At 49.8% G+C, this 21,058-nt stretch overlaps 1 protein-coding gene across 2 annotated transcripts in view; it reads left to right on the plus strand.

Annotated features, from left to right (window-relative positions):
• The window catches only part of SMG6 (SMG6 nonsense mediated mRNA decay factor), a 1,575,243-nt gene that overhangs the window by 226,453 nt on the left and 1,327,732 nt on the right, over positions 1–21,058 (plus strand). For both annotated transcript variants that reach the window (XM_069615353.1, XM_069615354.1), the window contains one exon: positions 15,711–15,789. In XM_069615353.1, coding sequence (XP_069471454.1) covers positions 15,711–15,789 — 79 coding nt within the window. The remainder of the gene's footprint in view (positions 1–15,710; positions 15,790–21,058) is intronic.

The following is a 21,058-nucleotide window of genomic DNA, read 5'->3' on the forward strand; positions in this document are numbered from 1 at the left end:
GGAATGTACAACTCTGACACCCAAAACCAAATCCAACTTAGATGGAAAACAACTAGTTTTTATAAGCACGTACACCACACAGACAGCCAAAATCAAAAAATGATATTGAAACATTGGGAAATTTTACAGTGTGACAAACTCTTCTTTTCTTTTCAAAGGAGTAATAATCTCAGAAATGTACTAGTCAGAACTTATACCAAGGAAACACATATTCAATACACAGGAAAGAAAGGAACGTTCCCATGTACGACTTGTAGTAATTGCAACATCATCTTCAAAGGAGATATAATCACACACCCCAGAACAGGTGACACAAATCTAATTCCACAACTATGCAATATGTAACACTGAATGTGTGATAAACTCCATCAAGTGTCCTTGTGAGCTATTATACATGGGCCAAACCAGTTGTAAAGCTAGAATCTGGTGGAACAAACACAAGTCTAACATCAGGACAAACAAGCAACAATCTCCGATCGCCGGACACTTTCAACAAGAGAGACATCAGCTCGCGCAAATCAAATTTCAAATTTTGGAAGTCATCAAGTCAAAGAATAGCAACATGAGTTAAGATGAAAGACTTCAACTAAGGGAAGCTTTCTGGATTGACAAACTCGACACGGTTTCTCCTCAAGGTCTGAATGAGGAGCTTGATTTATTTTGCTTTTTTATAAGCGAAGCTGTTTTTTCATCCCTTTTAAAAAGAACACTACTTAGCACATACACATCAGTCCAAACGTGTTCTATACTTGTAAATATATCACTAGTGTCAGAACGGAATTACAACACTCAGGTTTAGTCTTGTTTTCTTATGCTTCTTTTCAAAGAGAAATCGTACACACAGGTGAAGACCAGAATAGCAGATGTTTATGGATGATTTATTTTTTTCTCTTGATCCGTGGCATATTATTTGTTTGATAATATGATGTATTGTCTATTTGATTTCGGTTCTTCCTGTTGTCCCCCCCCCCAAAACTGAGTTGTTCCCAGAGCACTGCAACTCAGTATCGAATTACTCACGCAGCGCAATGACGCGCCACACACTCTCACAGAAACTTTTCCCTTCAATTAGCGGTTGCTATGGACACACACAAAACTTTACCAACAATGGCAGCATGCCGAGATTTTTCTTTACTTTGTCACTTCAATACACGTTATAGCCAACCAAACATGTTGAGTCTCCAGACGATCCTCACCCTAGATTTACTCTTTTGATGAGACGATCAGCGCCCGCAGCATTTCATTCGGAGCAACAAGTGCCTTTTAGGAACAGACTCTTTGACCGGCTGCACAGACTCTACATTCCTATGCATACGCCTGCCAGGTAAGACCAGCTCAGAACTCCAGCAATCCTAACTTTCCCAAACAGTTAAGTGATCCGCAAAGCTTGAGAATATAATTAGGCTCTACAACTTTTTTTCAACACGTTCACCATGAGCGAGAGGCAGGACACTACTGTGCACACTGCTACATGCCACAAGAAGTCACAATTGTGGTAAGAAACGTTTTCATTATCTTTTTCTTTTAGATGGAATATTATGTTAGACTGGAAACATTTAGTGTTGTACTTTTTTAATTTCATTAAAGCACATTAAATATGATCCATAGCTGCAACAGGGCAAGGCTCACATACATACCCTTACTTTGTATGTCACACACCAGGAGTTCACTTCCTTGAAAGCAACAAGAATCGTTGATTCTCATAGAGCAGCTAAAGCATCAGGGTTTTCTGCCTTTCTCCAATAGAGACCAGGTATCGCACAGTAATTTTATTTATCATTCCGATAAATGTGGATAAGCAGCTAAAACATTCTTGTAATTGAATTTTTATTTATTTTAATTCTTGCTAGCGCTCCAAATCGCCCGCAGTCCTCACGGCACACAACAGGACAAGACAAAATGATCAGACACAAATAAAGAAGTCAGAATCAAAGAAGAGCAGAGCAAGACCTAAGGTGTGGTGAAGAAGGGGGTCTTCAGATTCTTTTTGAAATATGCCAGGGAGGTGGCAGATTTAAGTTGTGGAGGCAGGGGATTCCACGAGGCTTGAGCGATGACATTGAAATTGGTTTTACCGAATTTGGCCAAGCGAAAGCAGGGCTGGCAGATCCTGGCTTTTTCAGTTGACCTGAGCAGTCGCCCTGGGACGTATTGTTGGATACGTTCTGCAAGATAACTGGGTGCGGTGGTATTCAGACATTTAAACGTGAGGGTGAGAATCTTGAAGGAGACTTTATGCCTGATAGGGAGCCAATGTAATTTTTTCCGGGCATCAGTGATAGAGTACAGCCTTGACAAGCCGAGGACAGCTCTGACCGTGCCTTTTTGGGTGATTTGAAGGGCAGCAATGTTGGCGGAGGAAGTACCTGCCCAAAGACTATTACAATAGTCTAACCTTGAGTTGATGAGAGCGGAGGCAAGGTGAGATATATTGTTGACAGATGGGAAGGGGCGCAGTGAGCAGAGTTGCTTGTTTATCCAACCACATGTGGCGCACGTTTTTGCAACATGGGAGTGCATGGGGAGTTCGGCATCAATTGTGACCCCAAGCCTCTTTACTCTTTGAGCGACTGGGATAGACACGTTGGCGATAAGGAATGATGAATAGTCTTCAGAGATTTTTTATCATGTGACTAGAGGCTGCTATAATGATCTCGGTTTTATCTGAATTCAAGGCCATAGAGTTCTGACTCATCCAAGAGTGTATGAATGAGTAGCTGGCAGAGATAGCCTTAGAATCGGCAGAGTAAGAACCTGAGAGCTGAAGGATGACCTGCTCAATTGATCACGTGCTAAATGAATGTATCGTATTGCATTTGGAGAGATAGCCCTGATGAAGGACTGACGTCCGAAATGCATCTTATGGTGAATCACCCTTTCGACTGGATTGTGTCCTCCCACGTATTACTCATCTTATGATAATTATCTCTCCAGCTTCAGCTACTTTGGAATTTCTTTTCGACAGAGGGCGCTGTGTGTAGTGTCGTCGAGTCGATACCCCTCAAGGGCCTCCGTTTGACGGTCGATGTCATAATCAGTATAAGTAGCACACACAGCGCCCGTACTTCAGGTCAGTTTTTCTGAGCTAACGCTTTGAGTGAATTATAGTGCGCTCCAGTGAAATAGTGATTTTCGTTTGAAAAATGTCTTCTTCTCGACACCGTTGACGCCCAAGTCGGGCTTTAAGAAGTGCCAAGATGCAGGTCGAAGATGTCGATCACCGACCCCTACCACGTATGCCTGTGGTGTCTGGGTTCAGGGCACCGTACCTCCAACTGTGGCTCCTGTCAGGCGATGACAGAGAAAGCTCTCTGGGAGTGTAAGTGTAAATTAGCGGTGTGGAGGTTACCTTTGAAGTCACCTTTCAAGAGGTCAAAAAAGACTGTGAGTTGAGGGATTCTTACTGACGCAAAGAATCAACAGTCTCTATCGAGAAGTCGATTGTTCCATTCTTCGTCGTCTTCGAAGAAGGCCAAAAAGAGGCGTCGTAGGACACATTCTACCTCCAGCGATTCCTCAAAGGAGGTAATCGGGTGTCCTACGAAATCGGATTCCCCTGCTAAATGGGACACATTTTGTAGTGAAATGCTTCAAATCTTTGAGAATGCAGCCCCAATCCCCCTTGAAGGACAAGCAGAAAAGCCATGCCCCAGTCGCTCCCTATAAGGATGACAAATGGAAGTCGAAGACTAAATCTTCGAAACCGCACTTGAAGCTGGTTTTGCATCGAGAAAGTTCTCAATCCGATGAGAAACTGTAGAGGGCTTTGATGAGTCAGGAACCTAGCCCATCTAGGGTTCCGTCAAAGAAACACAAGAAGTCAACAACTTTGCCGACTCTATTGGCGTCTGAGCCGTTGACGCCGAAATTGAAGTCGACGCTGACTAAATCGACACCGATTTCGGAGCCATCTTCGACGATTCCGACGACTACTTCAACATTGTCGAAGCGTGGTACAGTAAAAGGTTTACAAACCTTTACCTAAAAAGGACTAATTTAAGTCTCTGTCAGCCATATATGAGGAGGAACCTCCTTCTGATTACAATACACCACCCTTTGGACTACAGTTTGGCACCCCTAATGTGCCAGAGGAACTAATATCTGATGGCCCAGGCTAAGAGATTTATACAATAACTTTCAGTCAGCCAGTGGGTTTGGATACCTCGCCAGAGTTAGGGTTTGGCAAACCAGACCCAACTGAGCATGCTGACTCAGATAGAAACCTTATGGGAAAGGTTATCAAATTTTTAGGATAGAGTAGGCCTACTCCAACTTTTGAGCAAGATGACATGACATGACAGACATCTTGGACCAGGGTGCCCAGAAAGACCCGATTTTGCCCATTCACATTGCATTACAGAAAAGGGTCTCCGCAAATTGGGACACACCAGAAACTGCGGCTGCAGTAAATAAAAACTTTGCGAGGAAGTACAGACCATCCAGTAGTGACCCAGAGTATCTCACTAAGCATCCCACACCAGAAAGCTTGGTGGTTCAGGCTGCTGAATCTACCAAGCAGTCAGCTTACCCGTCCATCCCTCCTGACAGGGATGATTAGAGAGTGGATACCTGGGCGAGAAAAGTTTTCACTGCGTGTAATATGGCACAAAAGTCGACAAATGTGACTTGCACATTATGTAGATTTACGTTTGGCCCGTGGAACTGTGTTGCTACGGCGGCTGACCACATCCCGGATGGAGAGGAAAGAGACTGCTTCCTGGCAATGAAGGATGGTAAGGAGGCAATGGGTGAATGTCTCCAGTCAGGTTTGGATATTGATGACAGTATTAGCAGATCCATAGCGGCTAGCACAGTGTTACGCAGATCTGCGTGGTTGCGTAAGTCTGGGTTTGCACCAGATGTGCAAGCTAGATTACTCAACATGCCCTTTGACGTCTCCAGACTGTTTGGCAGAGAAGCGGATGAGAGTTTAGAAAAGCTGCATACCTGAAAGGCGGCGGCTAAATCCCTTGGCGCCGCCATTAGACAGCCTCAACAACCCTATTCAGGCTCATCCTCCTGGAGGGGGTAAGTCCTTTCGATTCTACTCCTCATTTGGAAGAGGAAGAGGACAAGTGGGTCAAAGAGCTCAGAGACAATTCCCTCGTGGTGGACGAGGGACAGATGCTAAGTCAACCCAAGCAGCAGCAACCTTACCTTCAGCCGCCTCTAAACCACTCTAAGGCCTAGACTAACAAGACCCTGATGGGAGGCAGACTTTTCAGCATCTGAACAAATGGCGGGGGCATTACTTCAGATACTTGGGGACTGGAAACTGTGGCCCAGGGATATCTCAGCGTAACCTGCCACTCTCTTCACAAACTGTGCTTCTCCCTCAATTACAAGAAGGCTCACTTGATACCATCCCAAAGACTCCAATTTATTGGGACTGTCTGGGATACTTCCTTGGCGAAAGCCTCGGCACCGGCGGTGAGAGCTCTACATGTTCTGCAGATGGTTACCAAATTCCAGAGTGCCCAGCATCTTCCGGCCTTTGATTTTCTGAGGTTGCTCGGTCTCATGGCATCCTGCATTTTCCTGGTGCCAGAGGCTCGCCTGAGAATGAGATCCCTCCAATGGGCTCTCAGGACTCTATGGTCCCATTTCTCAGGCAGAATGTCAGACCATCTGCAAGTTCAAAGAGAGTTGCTCAGGACCTTCTGTGGTGGGCATGAGAAGACATCATTCTCAAGGGAGAATCTTTTGGCAGCCATGGCCGGAGATAACAGTAGTAACGGATGCCTCACTCACAGGGTGGGGAGCCCACACCAGCGATCTGACAATCGGTGGTCATTGTTCTCCATCGGAGTCCAAACTACATATCAACCATGGAGGGCGTGTTACCCGGACCTTCTGGACATGTCCATCTACCCTCCAATACGTCTTTCACAAAGAGAGGATCTTCTCTCGCAAGAGAAAGTCCGGGTTCTCCATCCAGAGGTGAAGACACTTAGCCTTCACGCATGGTTTCTGAAAGGCTGAGATGCAAGGATTGGGACGTCCCGGATGACGTAATGGAGATTTTGCTTTCGTCCAGAAGGCCAGCAACAAAATCTTTTTACCGTTGCTGTTGGAACAAGTTCAGCAACTGGTGCAGGGATAAGAATGTGGATCCCTTTGTATGTGACACAACTTCATTGCTTTCCTTTTTTTTTTTTTTTTTTTTTTTTTTTAAACATTTGGCAAATCTGTGGCTCCAGATTGGAACAATTAACGTGTTACCTAGCAGCGCTTTCCATTTTCAAGTGCTCTTCAGAGGAGGATTCATATTTTAAAATCCCTCTGATTATTCAGTTCTTGAAAGGTGTTAATAATGTATTTCCACCAGTCCCATTCAATGTCCCTATATGGGACCTCAATCTAATGTTAAAGTTTTTAACATGCATTCCCTTTGAGCCTTTACACTGACATTAAAATCGGTTTCGCTTATTGCAATAACGTCAGCCCGCAGGGTAACCGAGTTGAAGGCCCTTTTCTGCAAACCCCCACATACAGTATTTCATAAAGACAAGGTCATTCTCAACGTAAAGCCTACTTTTTTTACCAAAGGTAGTCTTCGACTTCCACTTGTCACAAAAAATTACCTTCACCTTTGGTGCTCGCTCCTTGTTACGGGTGAAATCCTGAGGCATGGTCGGAAGGGGGAGGGGTGGAAAGCGGCAAAACGTAACATTGGTCGACCCAGACAAGACGGTAATCTGTATACCAATAAAATATACAGGGTCTTGTTCTAAAAAGGTTGTCGGGAAGCACCTTCAGAACACATCGTCTAATGTAAAACAAAAACGGTGAACATCTTGCTCATGGGAGAAGCAGAGCCAGAGGACGTTGGACAGTGCTGCTGGTGGAAGCCCAAACATACTGTTGGGTAGCATGGGAAAGCATTTTTCTGAGCAAGCCAAGAGTCTGGTGAAGTCTTTGAAGAAACCTTTGTTTGCCAAAGCCAGCACATTTGTTGAAGTAAGTTTCTGACATTGTCCTGACAAAAGGAAGAGACTGTCTGAGAATCTCTGAAGAACCTTTAGTTTATATAAACAATAGGCTGCTGAAAGCTTGCTAAGAGGTTATCGGTGTCGGGCCCTATTTCTCAGATTAACCCAAAAGATGGACAGGAAGCCTCTAAAGGAGAACTGAGCAACATCATCTCGAGGCCTGAGTAATGTTTTATGGAACATTGGTGTCCGAACATCAGGAGATTCCTGATAGATTCTAGGAAGCCGAGATGGAACAATGCCCCACAACAGTTCACCAGACATATCTTTTGATAAAGAATTTACGCTTTTCACTTTCCTTCTCGACTTTGATTCACCATACGCCCATCCCACACGAAGGACAAATATGGCACATCAAGACCAAAAGCATTTAACACATTGTTCACATGACCAGTACAGCGGGAGTAATTAAGTTCTGCTATTTTGTCCTTTTCTCTTTTTCTACCCCTCATTCCTGCCACCCCCGCTTAACCTTCTGCAGACGGCTCCCAGTTCGTCTTGCTTGCATTCTCTCCTTTTCCTGGTCTCCCTCGCCTCCCAATCTGTCTGCTCCTCTTGATTATGGACACGTGCGTTGTCATAGACATATTGCCCACAATGTGTAAAACTGATTTAAAAAATAGCTATTGTGGGAGGGAGCCATCTGGGAAATGCCCTTATTTATGTGATAGCGACTCTAGAGGGGTGCATTTTTGTCCGAGTGCGAGAGCTCCCCAAGGTATGATAAACTGGGGTTCCTGTGTATCTTTTCTACGTATGAAGGGTGGCAGGCTGAAAGCCGTCTCAGCTTTCACCCAGCCTTTCCCAGGTGCTGCCTGCAATGGAGGTCCTGGGTCCTTTGCAGGTACTGCAGTATTAGTTGGACAAAGAATTGTTTGCGTCAGATGTTTGCAAGAGTGGGGTTATGACTCGTTAAGCACCAGAACTACAAATGTTAGCTGGTGTTTTCGGAGGTACCATGACACTTTGGTAAGGGCCTCCTTTCTGAAATTCATAAATGATAATATACCCCGGGCTAGTGATTTGGCACTCTCCCATTGGCCAAACAAGCCGGTATGGCTAGGAAAATCATTAGTCTGGAAACTTCCCAATGAGGGAACCCTCTCTGTGGCCCCTGGCTCAGTGCACCGGCGCCGTCACGGCTCTCAGTGCGGCTCTCCTCTTTATGGAAGTGCCACGCTGACAACCATGCTGTTGGTGCTGCTCTCATAGCCTGGGCCGCACCTGACAGGCACGTGGCCTGGGCACAGAAATCGCAAACTCCGCCAACCCTGCCCCATACCGTGTTAAGGAGGGGGCGGTCATCCACCCCATCCTGCTTGCAGTCTTCTCTGGGCAGGGGCTGGAAGATGCAGCCTGCCTCGTTTCTGAGCTCTGCCCCTCCTTCCTCATCACGTTTGTAAGTTGTTGCTGGGAACCGGCCAGTTGCCAGCAACCATTCCAGCCAGATTGACTTTTTTTTAAATCATAATAGCTTTATAGACAACGGTCTGGGGCCTTAAATGATAATGATGTGTTATTTATATAGCACCTTAATCCAAAGCGCTTTACAAAGCACATATTTACATACAATATTACCCAACCAAAATTGGTACTCATTTATCGAACTCGGTGTGATGCCCACTGCCGCGACTAATTGGGGCCAGTATTAGGCTAGGACGATGGACCGAAATCTAACCAAGGCTTGGTGAAACCCTGCTGCAGGGGTGGCTGCGCTCCGGGGGTCTTCTGGGTACAAGCCGCAGTGATAAGAAGCTTTGAGCTCCCCGCCCGCACCTTTCTCCAAGATGGCGGACGAGGGCTCGGAGGATTGCAGAGGCTGAGGAGCGGCGTAAAGAGGGGGAGGAGCTCCCGCCCCAGAGGGATCTTTGCGGCGGCCCCCTTCCAACACGCCGACCCCCCACTTATATAACTCTCCTGGCCGGGGATTGCCCCCCCTTTCGTCCCCCTCTGTCCTGTCTCTGCGGGCAACGCTGAGGCCACGACACAACAGCCCGACGCGGCCCGTGCGGCCTGGCCGAGGCGCGCTGGCCCCCTGGCTCCAGCTGCAGGGTGCCGACGGCGGTGCGCCCGTGATCGGAGAGAAGGGGCCCTAGCGGGAGATTCCGCTTTGGACGCGGCTCGCCGCGCAAACAACAATAAGAAGCAGCCCCGGCCTGGAATGGAGGTGAGCCAGAGGAGGGGGGACATCGGCGGCGCTGCTGCAGTGCCTTCCCATACTGTACTACCGCAGCCAGCAGCGGCCACTATCCTTGGCGGCCTATAGCATTCCCCCCTCCCCACCATCGGAGAGGCCGCCAACAGCAGGGGAGCCCCTGCTGGGCCACCGGAGCCCCACCCTATGCCCAGACGTGGTAAAAATCTGATTCCCCCAATCTCCCCCTATTACAGCTCCGCCCAACCTCCGGGTGGGACAAGCTACAGCTCTGGAGACGGGTTAGGAGCTAAGCAGCGGGGCTTGAGCAGGCCTGGTGAGCTCCCATTACCGGCTAAGAGGGGGCGGCCAGATACAACTGCCCCCTTTCCTACCTGGCACACAAAAAGATCCTCCATTTTCCTGGGGCGCCCCGGCCCACCTTTTGCAAGTCCCCCATTCACCCACTGTGACTCTTTGGCCCCTAACACCGCCTAATCTTCCCCTCTACTCCAGGGTACACAGAAGCCCCGTTTTGCCCAGGGGAACGAGATGTCCAAACAAGCCAAGACCGGCAAAAATGCAGACATTGCAACAATGCTGACGGCGACGGATACGTCTAAAAAACAAGAACCCTCTGGTTCCACCTCTCTAGCAGCCCCAGAGGGTAAGGGTACCCTTGCTACGAAAAATGATATTAAGGCTTTCATGGCGGACATTAAATCAGAATTCAGATCATGCATGCTGTAATTGTCTACCAAACTGGAAAACACCGACGAAAGGGTAACAGACGCTGAACAGAGGCTAGGAGAAGTAGAAGACCGGACACAGGACCAAGCATCGTCCCTGGCGGAGGTTCAGCGCTCAATCAAATTCCTCCAGGATAAATGTGAAATATTAGAATTTAAACAAGAAGACCTAGAAAACCGGGCATGATGTAACAACCTGCAGATCCGAGGGGTTCCAACCACAGTTCCGGATAGAAACCTGGCGGAATATGTGGGGGACCTATTCCAAGCTCTTCTACCGGATTTCGATAAGTCACAACTCCTCCTGGACCGCACTCACAGGATGCACCCTCGCGGGGGAGTGGAAACGGACTCTCCACCAGACGTCATTACCAGTGTGCACTTCTTCACGACAAAGGAAGCCATTTCTGCAATCAGTCGCTCTTGTGATGAAATAACTTTTCAGAGCACCCCCATCCATATTTACCAAGATTTATCTGTCCTCACTCTCCAGAAAAGACAAGCCCTTCGACCCCTAGCTGTCTTTCTACAAGACCAACACATTTGTTATCGATGGCTCTTCCCCACGGCCCTACAGTTCTCCTACAAAGGCAATCAAAGAAGAATCAGCCACCTGGAGGACGCTGAGAAGATCATGAACCCGACGCCCTCTGAAGCGCGGTCACCCTTGAACTCTGAGAGGGCCTCTGATTCAGACATCCCGAAATCGCCCATCGCTAACGCAAACTCCTGGTCCAGAGTCCCGAGATTCAGAAAGAAGAAATAGCCACACCTAAAATAACCTCACCATCCATAAGAAACAAAAGAAGACCCAGACAGTCGGGGCGGCGGGCTCCACCCCACGGTCCATGCCCGCTTCCGAGGATCAACCCATCTATATCCTTGGAAGGCGATACCTACAAGTTTAGCCATGTTGGCTATGAATAGTTACATGGCCATGTTGGCCAAGGGGGGGTGCTGGACACATGAACCTGCCCCCCCAGTTAATTCTCCACCTCCCTGTTGGAGGCTGGAGCAAAAATCTCAATGGCAGGGAAGCACGCATCCGCAGTACCCACGAGATGCTGGCTGACGCAACCTCGTCCCCTGCACCCACACCAGATATAACGACTCCCTCGTCTAGCGTTCCAGACCACTCCACCCTGAACTTCGTCTCACTGAATGTCAGAGGTCTGAACTCCCCAGCCAAACGCAAGTCAATATTGCAAAAACTTCAAAATGAAGGGGGGGCGGTAGCCATGCTGCAGGAAACACACTTATTACCAGCCGACTTTGGATTTCTACGCTCCCGTCTCTTCCCGAAACAATTTATTGCATCTGGAAACTCCAAAAAAGGGTGCACAGTCATTCTCTTCGGGAAGGGAGTGGACCCCCCCAGATTCTCGACAAGAAGCTCTGCCCGGAGAGCCGGTTCGTGGTGGTGAAATGCCTTCTACTTGGGGAACTATACTCCTTTGTGTCGATATATGCTCCTAATTCGGCTCAACCCGCCTTCTACGAGGCCCTATGCGCTGCTCTCCCCTCCTTCCTAGATGGCCAAGTTATCATTGTGGGCGACTTCAACAGAGTGCCGGACCCTACAATAGACAAGTCCCACCCCCCATCATCTGGGGACTTCACCTTAGCTTTGGCTCTACTACAGCAATTCAGGACTCTGGACGTGGTAGACGCGTGGAAGGTTCTCTACCCCTCGAAAAAGACTTTTCATTCTACTCCCATGTCCACAGTACATTTTCAATGATTAATCTCCTTCTGGTCTCCCCACAAATTCTCTTGTTTACCAATGAGGTCTCCATAGGCCAACGGATTCTATCGGACCATGGTCAGGTGTCCTTGGAAATCCGAATTCGGGGCCCTCCCCACCCGGCCCGACGTAGATGGAAACTCTATGACCCAATTCTCAACGAAATGCCGCTTAGGGACTCGATCGCCACCACAATCAAGAATTTCTTTCTGCAAAACCCTGTAACGGACACATCGCCTGCCAACACTTGGGACGCTATGAAAGCGGTCGTGAGGGGGGAGTTAATAGCACAGGGAATTGCCTTCCACAAAGCCAGATGTCAAACCCGCTTGGCCCTCGAAGAGGACCTCCGGAAGGCGGAGCAAACTCATAAAGAAAAAGGGATGGTCCCCGAGAACCCAACAAGCCATTTGCACGGCACAGAAGAAGAAGAAGAAGATTGAGGCCCACTACGCCGAACACACAGCACATCAAATGGCCAAGGCCAAGCAATTCTATTATGCCAAAAACAATAAAGCAAATAAGCTACTGGTGGCCAAACTAGCCAAAGCAAAACGAAACAACACGGTTATTGGGCTCCGAGACACACATGGTCGAATCCAATACGCAGAACAAGACAAACAACGCCTGGCAGCTGACCATCTGAAACCGATAATGACCGCTCCACCACGGGACGTGAGCAAACAAAGGGAATATCTTTGCAAAGCAGCACTCCCTCGAATCCCGGACGCCACGCGAGACCTCCTGGACGCACCAATCTCTACTGAGGAGGTAGAGGCGATAAAATCGCTTAAATCTCGTGCGCCAGGCCCAGATGGCTACACAACCAGGTTCTACATGGTCTTCAAGCACCAACTACTTGCCCCACTGGCACAGCTGTTCAACTCTTTTAGAGAGACCTGCGTGATAACCCTCTCCATGCAAGAGTCAATCGCCATCCTGCTCCCCAAACCTGGAGGCGACCCAAGATGTCCAGCCTCATATAGTCCCATTGCCCTCCTCAACATTGACGCCAATATCTACTCTAAAATTCTGGCGACTCGACTAGCTCATATCCTGCCGGATATAATTCAGCCCGACCAGTTCGGCTTTCTGAAGAACCGATCTACGGCGGACAATATCCGCAGAGCTCTGAATTTGGTGGATCTAGCCACACGTGAAGAAAGATGGATGGCACTTTTGGCACTGGACGCAACCAAGGCGTTTGATAAGGTGGACTGGACATTTATGAGGCTTACCATAGAGTCATTTGGATTTGGGCCGGAATTCCGCACAATGATTTTAACCAACTACAAAGCACCCAGAACCCTACTTAGAATCAATGGCAATCTCTCGGCCCCCATCCCGCTGACCTGTGGAATGAGACTGGGATGTCCGCTGTCCCCACTCCTATTTGCCTTGATCATGGAGCCCTTCGCCCAGAGGTTTAGGCTGAACCACTCAATTAAGGGGCTCCAGGTAGGGTCCTCGCACCATAAACTGGCCCTCTACGCAGACAATGTCCTTTTAACTATCACTGACCCCCCAGCTCCTTGGCACACGCCTTGGCCGAACTAAACAACTATGGAAGGGTCACGGGCTTCATTATTAACTTCAATAAATCAGCAGCGCTGGGAATAGGGATTTCACCGAGAGAGCAAGAAAACCTAATTCCAATGTGCCCGATCCAATGGAAAACGAAGGCTATCAACTACTTGGGGGTCCAGATTCCGGCTAAACCGACAGATGTCTACTGCATGAACTTCCCTCCGCTCTTCCGAGAACTGGAGTCCGACCTGAAGCGCTGGGCATCCAGGAGATCTCCCTGATGGGCAGGACTTAACCCCTCATCCCCGGTCTTCCTGAACCCTGCCTTTTCCCCGGGAACAGCTCCCAAACACTTCAAAAACTGGATCATTGGCAGACTAGAGACCATAGGACAACTCTTCGAGGGAGGACAACCACTCTCGTACAAACAATGTAAAGATAGCTTCCACCTTCAAGAAACGGACAGGTTCACTTACCTCCAACTGCGGCACTGGTGTTCCCGCTCACAGATACGCCAAGCAGCAACCCACCTTCCCACACCCATAGAACTTACTCTCAAAGACCTTCCACTCTGAGGTAAGATCTCAACATTATATAAGCTTCTCCAAAAATACTTTCTTACCTCCAAATCCCGGGCCATGGCACAGTGGGAGGCGGACCTGGGACACCCCATAGAGGACCAAGCCTGGTTGGACATCTGGACCCACACCCAATCAGCATCCACCTGTGTTACAAATAGAGAATGCACCCACAAAATCTTACTACGCTGGTACTGCCCCCCACCCCCCTTAAGACTGCACCGCATGAATCACTCGGTGGACCCTGCCTGCTGGAGACGATGTGGCCAAGTAGGATCCTTTTTCCACACGTGGTGGACTTGTCCCAAGGCCCAGAACTTCTGGAAAGAATGCCTAGCGGTCATTGCAGAAATCACGCACATTACACTCCCATTAGAGCCCGAACCTATTCTCTTGGGTGCCCCGGTCCCAGGGATTTACTGACGCACAGGCCCTAAAGCTAAACTGCTGTCCCAATGCCTATTGGCGGGTAGAATAGTGATGGCCTGCACATGGAAGTTGGTGGAAAGCCCACTCCTGCCCTTGTGGTGGGTGAAACTGTGGGATGTACTCATCGTGGAGAAGGTGACGGTGGCCAGAGCAGGCCTCCTCCACCGCTTCCAGAACATTTGGAACCCGGTCCTCGAATTTTATCGAGACTTTCCAGCATTAACAAACAAACCTCAGCTGGCCAGGAGGGTCCTGGAGAGCTGGCCCACCCCACAGGGTCAGGAACAGGAGGAAGGGTAATGAACTACGGGATGACCTCGGGAGGGAGTGGGGGAAGCAGTACTCTCGTGTAATAATGCATACGGAATGTTTTCCTGCCTTGTTAAAAAATAAATATTTTTTGTTTTAAAAAGTGCAGTTACTGTTTCTTCTTTCTGCTCTTGGGTGCTTATCCCATTGTGAATGTGTACAGAAGCTCAGCAAGCACAGACCCAACAAGAGTGATTTTTCTGTATGCTTTTATTATTATTTTTTTTAAGCTTTACACTTTGAACAAACATTGCTATGGCTGTTTTCTTTCAAGTCTGCAGAAGGTCACTTAAACAAATGCTTAAAAAATCTATAAAACATAGATTGTTCTCAGAAAAGGTGCGCAGTTTTTATTTTTCTGGAGTTGCTGCTACAAGAAAAGTGTTCAGGCAAAGAGCATGCGTAACTTGTTGATGTAGTTTGTAAACGGTCCAGTCCATTGATGTGGCTGTTTTTTGGTAGATTGATTAGAAAGAGCGGTGCTGAAATTCAAGGCTACTTTTGCTCTCTGAGTTTTGGGGTAAGGGGAGTTCAGGTTGGAACCTAATAGCCAGGCATGAAAATTCACCACCCCTCCCCCCCAGTTCACCACATGCACACAAAGTACTCCAATTCTTGCCAATGGCATTTGGCGTTTGCACCTTTTGAGGCCTGGTTGCTATCATCCATTCGAATTAGATTTTCAGATGAAGCATCTTGGCAGTTGAACATGTATTGGTAGTTTACTTTGTAATTCGTAATAGTGGCATTTATGGGCCAAAGCAATAGACAGCCATTCTAAATGTGCCCTGATTATACAACAGAGAAATATGGAATTATACATTTTGTTTGTGCAACCAGAAATAAAGGTGACCATCATTGGCACTACATCTTATGTGGCTTTAAAAGCAGTGCATCTTGTAGGGGGAGTCGTGTTACAGACAGAACAATTGGGGTCCAGAAGTAAATATCAATGGCCTCGGCTGAGGCAGCTGGTTTGGGCATCTGTGAGCAGATTGGCGCTATCTTTCCAGCATTAACTTTTGTTTATCTGGTCTCTGAGTTTCAATTATTGGCCACACTGAATGAAACTTAATTTTTGGGTTGGAGATCATCGCATTTCCTAAATGTGAGCAGTTTGTGGTGAGAGCTAAAGGAATGGCGGCGGGGGGATGGGATGGCACTGGCTTTCATTGCTGCAGAAAAATGCTGACCGAAGTTGGAAAATTGGGAACATGCTGATTAATGCTATTTCTTTTCTGTTCCTAGTTGGTACTTGAAAGCCCATCACATCGCCCCAAAGAACGGGCGCCCTTACAATCAGCTTGCCCTTCTAGCAATCTACACGGTAAGTGCCGAGTTCCCTGGCTTGTCACCTGGGCATTTGTCTGATCGGAGGTTGTACCATAAGTGAGACTTGGTTTAAGGAGTACAGCATGGGTTGTGAAACATACTGGCTGGATGTACAGGATTGTCTTTCATTCTTTTCTTATGAATTACCCTGGCTCTTGTGTTAATTGAAGGGAGCGTTTTGCAAGGTGTGTTTCATTATCAGCTCGGCATGCAATGAATGCTTCTCCCGTGGGTCTTGTCATCCAGTCAGAATATATTTTCTTAAATTTTCTTTATTTTTTTAATCTTAAAATCCTCAAACCTTTTTGTAAACTACCTTTCATATCCAATATTTCATTAGACATCCTGTGCACACAATCTAAAAGGGTTAAAACTGCCAAAACGCAGTTCTCTCATAAATTTGACCATGCAGCTATAACAGGTAGAGCACACCACAATGAAACAAGGGTGGAATGACCCACAGCAGATGGAGATTATCATCTGGGTGGGCCGAGCAGAATTTTACAGGCATAGCATGCAGGATGCTGCTAAGCAATGCTCCTCAAGGTCGTAAGATGCTCTGTCAGGAAGCCTATTACTGAAATGTAACCAAGTAAATGTACCTTGCTGCCTTATGTATGATTCTCATTGTGTAAAATCCTATAAATCCCCAGAGAAATCTGTGTTGGGGGACACATTTTCAGGACTAGATACTATGCCAGTTTCACTGTCCATTTCGAGGGGATTGGGTCCTCCGACGTATTCCATATCTATGACAGGTTATGTCCACAGCTGTGCTGCTTTGGAAAATCTTTGGCGTCTGCGTCCTGCGTCGATGACGTTGCGCCGTCTCCGAGGACCTCCTCTGACGGCCGACGTCACCCGATGTGATAAGTAGGACGCACAACGCCCATAGCCTCAGTTCTGTTTTTTCCGTGAACGTGTTCGCTTCGTGAATCTCGGTACGCCTCAACTCGTTGGAGTTTGCTGTTTTCAATTCTCGGTTCGTTGAACCTGTTCGGTTTGTTGTGAAGACCTGTTCGTGGCGATGTCTTCTTCGTCTTCAACCCCGCATCCGGGCTTCAAGAAATGCGGGGACTGTGGGTCCAAGATGTCGGTCACGGACTCGCACGACGCCTGCCTCTGGTGCCTCGGGGATGCCCACGATATGGACGACTGTGTCGACTGCCAGTCGCTCAGGGCAAAGGCCTTGCGGGAACGCAAGAAGAAGCTGTTGGTAGGCCGGGTGACTAAGCCCCGGAAGTCGAGGTCTGCGGGGCATTCGATGGATGACTCGAGGGGCGACTCTCTGCGTCATTGTCGGAAGTCCAGTGGGTCTCCTTCCAGGAGTCGGTCTCGCCACTCCTCCGCCTCTTCGAGGCATTCCCGGAAGCGCCGGCATAGGTCGCCTTCCCCGTCCTCTTCCGAGGACTCCGCCCGTCGGCGGGTCGCTTATCCCTCCATGCAAGCGACACCGGAGGAATGGGCTTCCTTCGGGAAGCAGATGCTAGTGATTCTTGAATCGCAGGGTACCGGTCCGTCCGTGCCTCTGGGTGGGGTCGGTCGGCACCGGTCGAGAGACACCGCTCGTACGCCTTCGGGCTCAGGTGGTCGGCACGGCTCGTGGGAGCGGTCCCGCTCGGACAAGGGTAGCCGTTCTCACCATGCCCGTTCCAGGTCCCGGTCCTCGATGCTCTCGAGACCGCGTGATCCTGTGCCATCTTCCAAGAAGACGTCGACGCCTGTGGCGCCGAGGTCGTCGACGATTTCTCTCGAGGCTCTGCCTCCGTGGGGGTCATCGACGCCGTCGGCGCCTAGGTCGTCGAGAGACATGCTCGGAGCTCCGGCTTCGAGGCCTTTGTCGACGCCGCTGATGCTGACTTCGACGCCGATTCGCTCGACGTCAACGCCTTTTCTGTTGACGCCGGTGCCGACTCGTTCGGTGCCCTCGACGCCTTTCGAGGCAGTGGTGTCGGAGGGGCCCCTTGGCACGGGGTTTGCCCCTGGAAAGGCTCTGGCTAAGGTCAGGCACTGCTTTGGTCCCCAGAGGTCTAACTCTCCCTGTCTGGAGTACATTTCTGAGGGTGATGAAGGCTCTGATGGCGGCTTGGTTCCGATTACGGTTCCCGATGAACTTATCTCGGGCCATAGCCAGTTTGATGACCTGCGGCAGTCGCTGCATGATGCCAGTGGACTGGACACCTCTCCGGAGGTGGAGTTTTGTAGGCCAGAGCCTGGCACTCATGCCGATTCTTCATATCGGCGCCTTATGTCTCGGGTTACCGAGTACTTGGGTTGGTCAGCTCCCCCAGGGGAGTTCGTTCAGGATGATCTCACGGACATCCTTGATCTCGGTCCACCCACTGACCCGGTTTTGCCTTTTCATATGGCTCTGCAGAGAAGGATGGCGGCGGCTTGGGCTGCTCCGGAGAGTCTCCCGGCAGTGGGCAAGTCTTTGTCGCGAAAATACCGTCCAGCCAGTAGTGGCCCCTGCTACTTGTCTAGGCACCCCACTCCGGAGAGTTTGGTGGTGCAGGCGGCTACGGCCCCGGCAAAGCAGGCGTCGTATCCTACCATCCCTCTGGATAGGGACGACAAACCTTTTGACGGCTGGGCGAAGAAAGTGTTCTCTTCGGGGGGTATGGCACTTCAGGCGGCCAACTCCATATGTGCCTTGTCTCGTTTCACACACACTCTGTGGAACTGTGTTGCATTAGCGGCTGAACATATTCCCGAAGGGGACGAACGGGATGGTTTCGTGTTATGGTTCAGGATGGCAAGGATGCCATGTGTGAGGCCGTTCAGTCGGGTTTGGACTTGGCGGATTGTGTCAGCCGGTCCATGGCAGCGAGCACCGTAATGCGCAGGTTTGCGTGGTTGCGAAAGTCTGGGTTCGCTCCTGATGTGCAGTCCCGGCTCCTCAACATGCCCTTTGACGGTGAACACCTTTTTGGCAGCAAGGCTGACGAGAGCCTTGAGAGGTTGCAGACCTCCAAAGCTGCAACGAAGTCGTTGGGCGCTGCAGTTCGCCAACCTCCGCCTTTTCGTCCTAGGGGACAGCAATGGAGGGGAGGTTCCTTTCGCTATTACTCGTCCTTCTGTAAAGCGAGGGGAGCTAGCAGTCAAAGATGTCATCGTAAGAGTGCCAGAGGTGGAAATAAAGATGCTCGAGGTGCCAAGGCCGCTCGGGCAGTTGCCTCTTTGCCCTCGGGCAACGCCGCAGCCGCTACCACTCAGTCATGAGGCCAGGTCCCATGGTTCGCCGGTTGGGGGAAGGCTGGCGCAGCATCTTGTAGAGTGGCAAGCCATTACTTCGGATGTGTGGGTTCTGGAGATCATAACCCACGGCTTCTGTCTTCCTTTTCGGCAGAGGCCTCACGACAATCCACCAGGGAGCCTCTCTTTGAAGAGTCCGGATCCGCTCCTTGCGCAGGAAATTCAAGCCCTGCTGGAGAAAGGCGCCATAGAACCGGTGCCTGTAGCGGAGAGGAACAAGGGATGATATTCCCCTTATTTTTTGATATCGAAGAAAGACGGGGGATTGAGACCCATCATGGACTTGCGCGGTTTGAACAAACTCCTCAGGAAGGACAAGTTCAAGATGGTGACTCTTTCTCAAGTCCTCCAGGCCCTTCAACTTCAGGACTGGTTGGTGTCTCACGACCTCAAGGATGCTTACTTCCATGTGCCGATCCATCCCAAGCACAAGAAGTACCTGAGGTTCGCGGTTGGCGACTCACACTTTCAGTTTCGGGTCCTGCCGTTCGGATTGACCTCCGCCCCGAGGGTTTTCACCAAGCTCATGGTGGTGGTGGCAGCGCATCTCAGGAAAGGGGGATTCACGTCTACCCCTACCTGGACGATTGGTTGATCAGGGGGAGCTCTCCCGAGCAAGTCCTGGATCATCTGTCCGTCACCTGCCACTCCCTTCACAGGCTGGGCTTCTCCCTCAATTTAAAGAAGTCCCATTTGACACCAACGCAGCGGCTCCAGTACATCGGAGCAGTGCTCGACACGTCCCTGGGGCAGTGTTTTCCTCCTCAGGTGAGGGCTCTTCAAATTCAGCAGATGGTGCACAAGTTTCAGTTTGCCCAGAATCTCCCAGCGTCCGAGTTCTTGAGACTGCTCGGCCTCATGACATCCTGCATTCTTCTGGTGCCACAGGCTCGTCTGCGGATGAGATCTTTGCAGTGGGCACTCAAGCTCCAGTGGTCTCAGTCCTCCGGCAGGCTGTCGGACCCTGTTCAGGTGCCGTCCTCGGTAGCCCGGGACCTTCTGTGGTGGGCCGTCGAGGGCAATCTGATGAAGGGGGCCCCATTTTGGCTGCCCTGGCCGGAGGTGACGATCGTGACGGACGCATCCCTCACGGGATGGGGAGCTCATGCCAACGAGTTGACAGTCAGCGGTCGTTGGTCTCCTTCGGAGTGCAGACTCCATATCAATCTGTTGGAGCTGAGGGCCGTCAGGCTAGCCCTGAAGGCTTTTCTGCCGACTGTGCGCGGAAAGAGTGTCCTGATTCTAACGGACAACACGGTGGCCATGCACTACCTCAACAAAAAGGGGGGGGCAGGGTCACTTCCGCTGTGCAGGGAGGCGATGCAGCTCGAGTTCTGGGCCATCCAGCAGGAAGTTTCGATCTCGGCGGTTCATCTGGCCGGAGACGACAACGAGACGGCGGATGCTTTGAGCAGGCAGAGCACGATCTCTCACAAGTGGGAGCTGGCTCAGGAGATTCTCCTGGAGATCTTCGCCCTTTGGGGGACCCCTCAAGTGGATCTCTTCGCCTCGAGTGTCAACCGGAAGTGCAAAAGGTTTTTCTCGCGGTAATTTCCTCCAAAAGGAGCCTTAGGAGACGCGTTTGTGGTGGAGTGGTCGTTCCCACTGCTGTATGCGTTTCCTCCAGTCCCCGTCATCCCGCACGTGCTGCGGAGGTTACGGAGGTTCGGTTCCCGGATGATCCTCATTGCTCCGGCGTGGGCCCGGAGGACGTGGTACCCAGACCTTCTAGACATGTCCATCTGCCCTCCACGTCGTCTTCCCTACCAAGATGATCTGCTCTAACGGGAGGGGGGTCAGGTTCTCCATCCAGAGGTCCGATCCCTCAATCTTCACGCTTGGCTTCTGAAAGGTTGAGGTATAAGGATTGGAACCTCCCTGAAGATGTGATGGAGGTGTTGCTCTTGGCCAGCAGGCGGCCAGCAACAAAGTCTCTGTACCGTTGCCGTTGGAGAAAGTTCTGCGACTGGTGCAGAGTTCAGAATGTTGATCCTTTTGAATGTGACATT

Source organism: Ambystoma mexicanum, chromosome 9, assembly GCF_040938575.1.
Source record: "Ambystoma mexicanum isolate Mex_15411 chromosome 9, UKY_AmexF1_1, whole genome shotgun sequence".
Taxonomy (NCBI): domain Eukaryota; kingdom Metazoa; phylum Chordata; class Amphibia; order Caudata; family Ambystomatidae; genus Ambystoma; species Ambystoma mexicanum.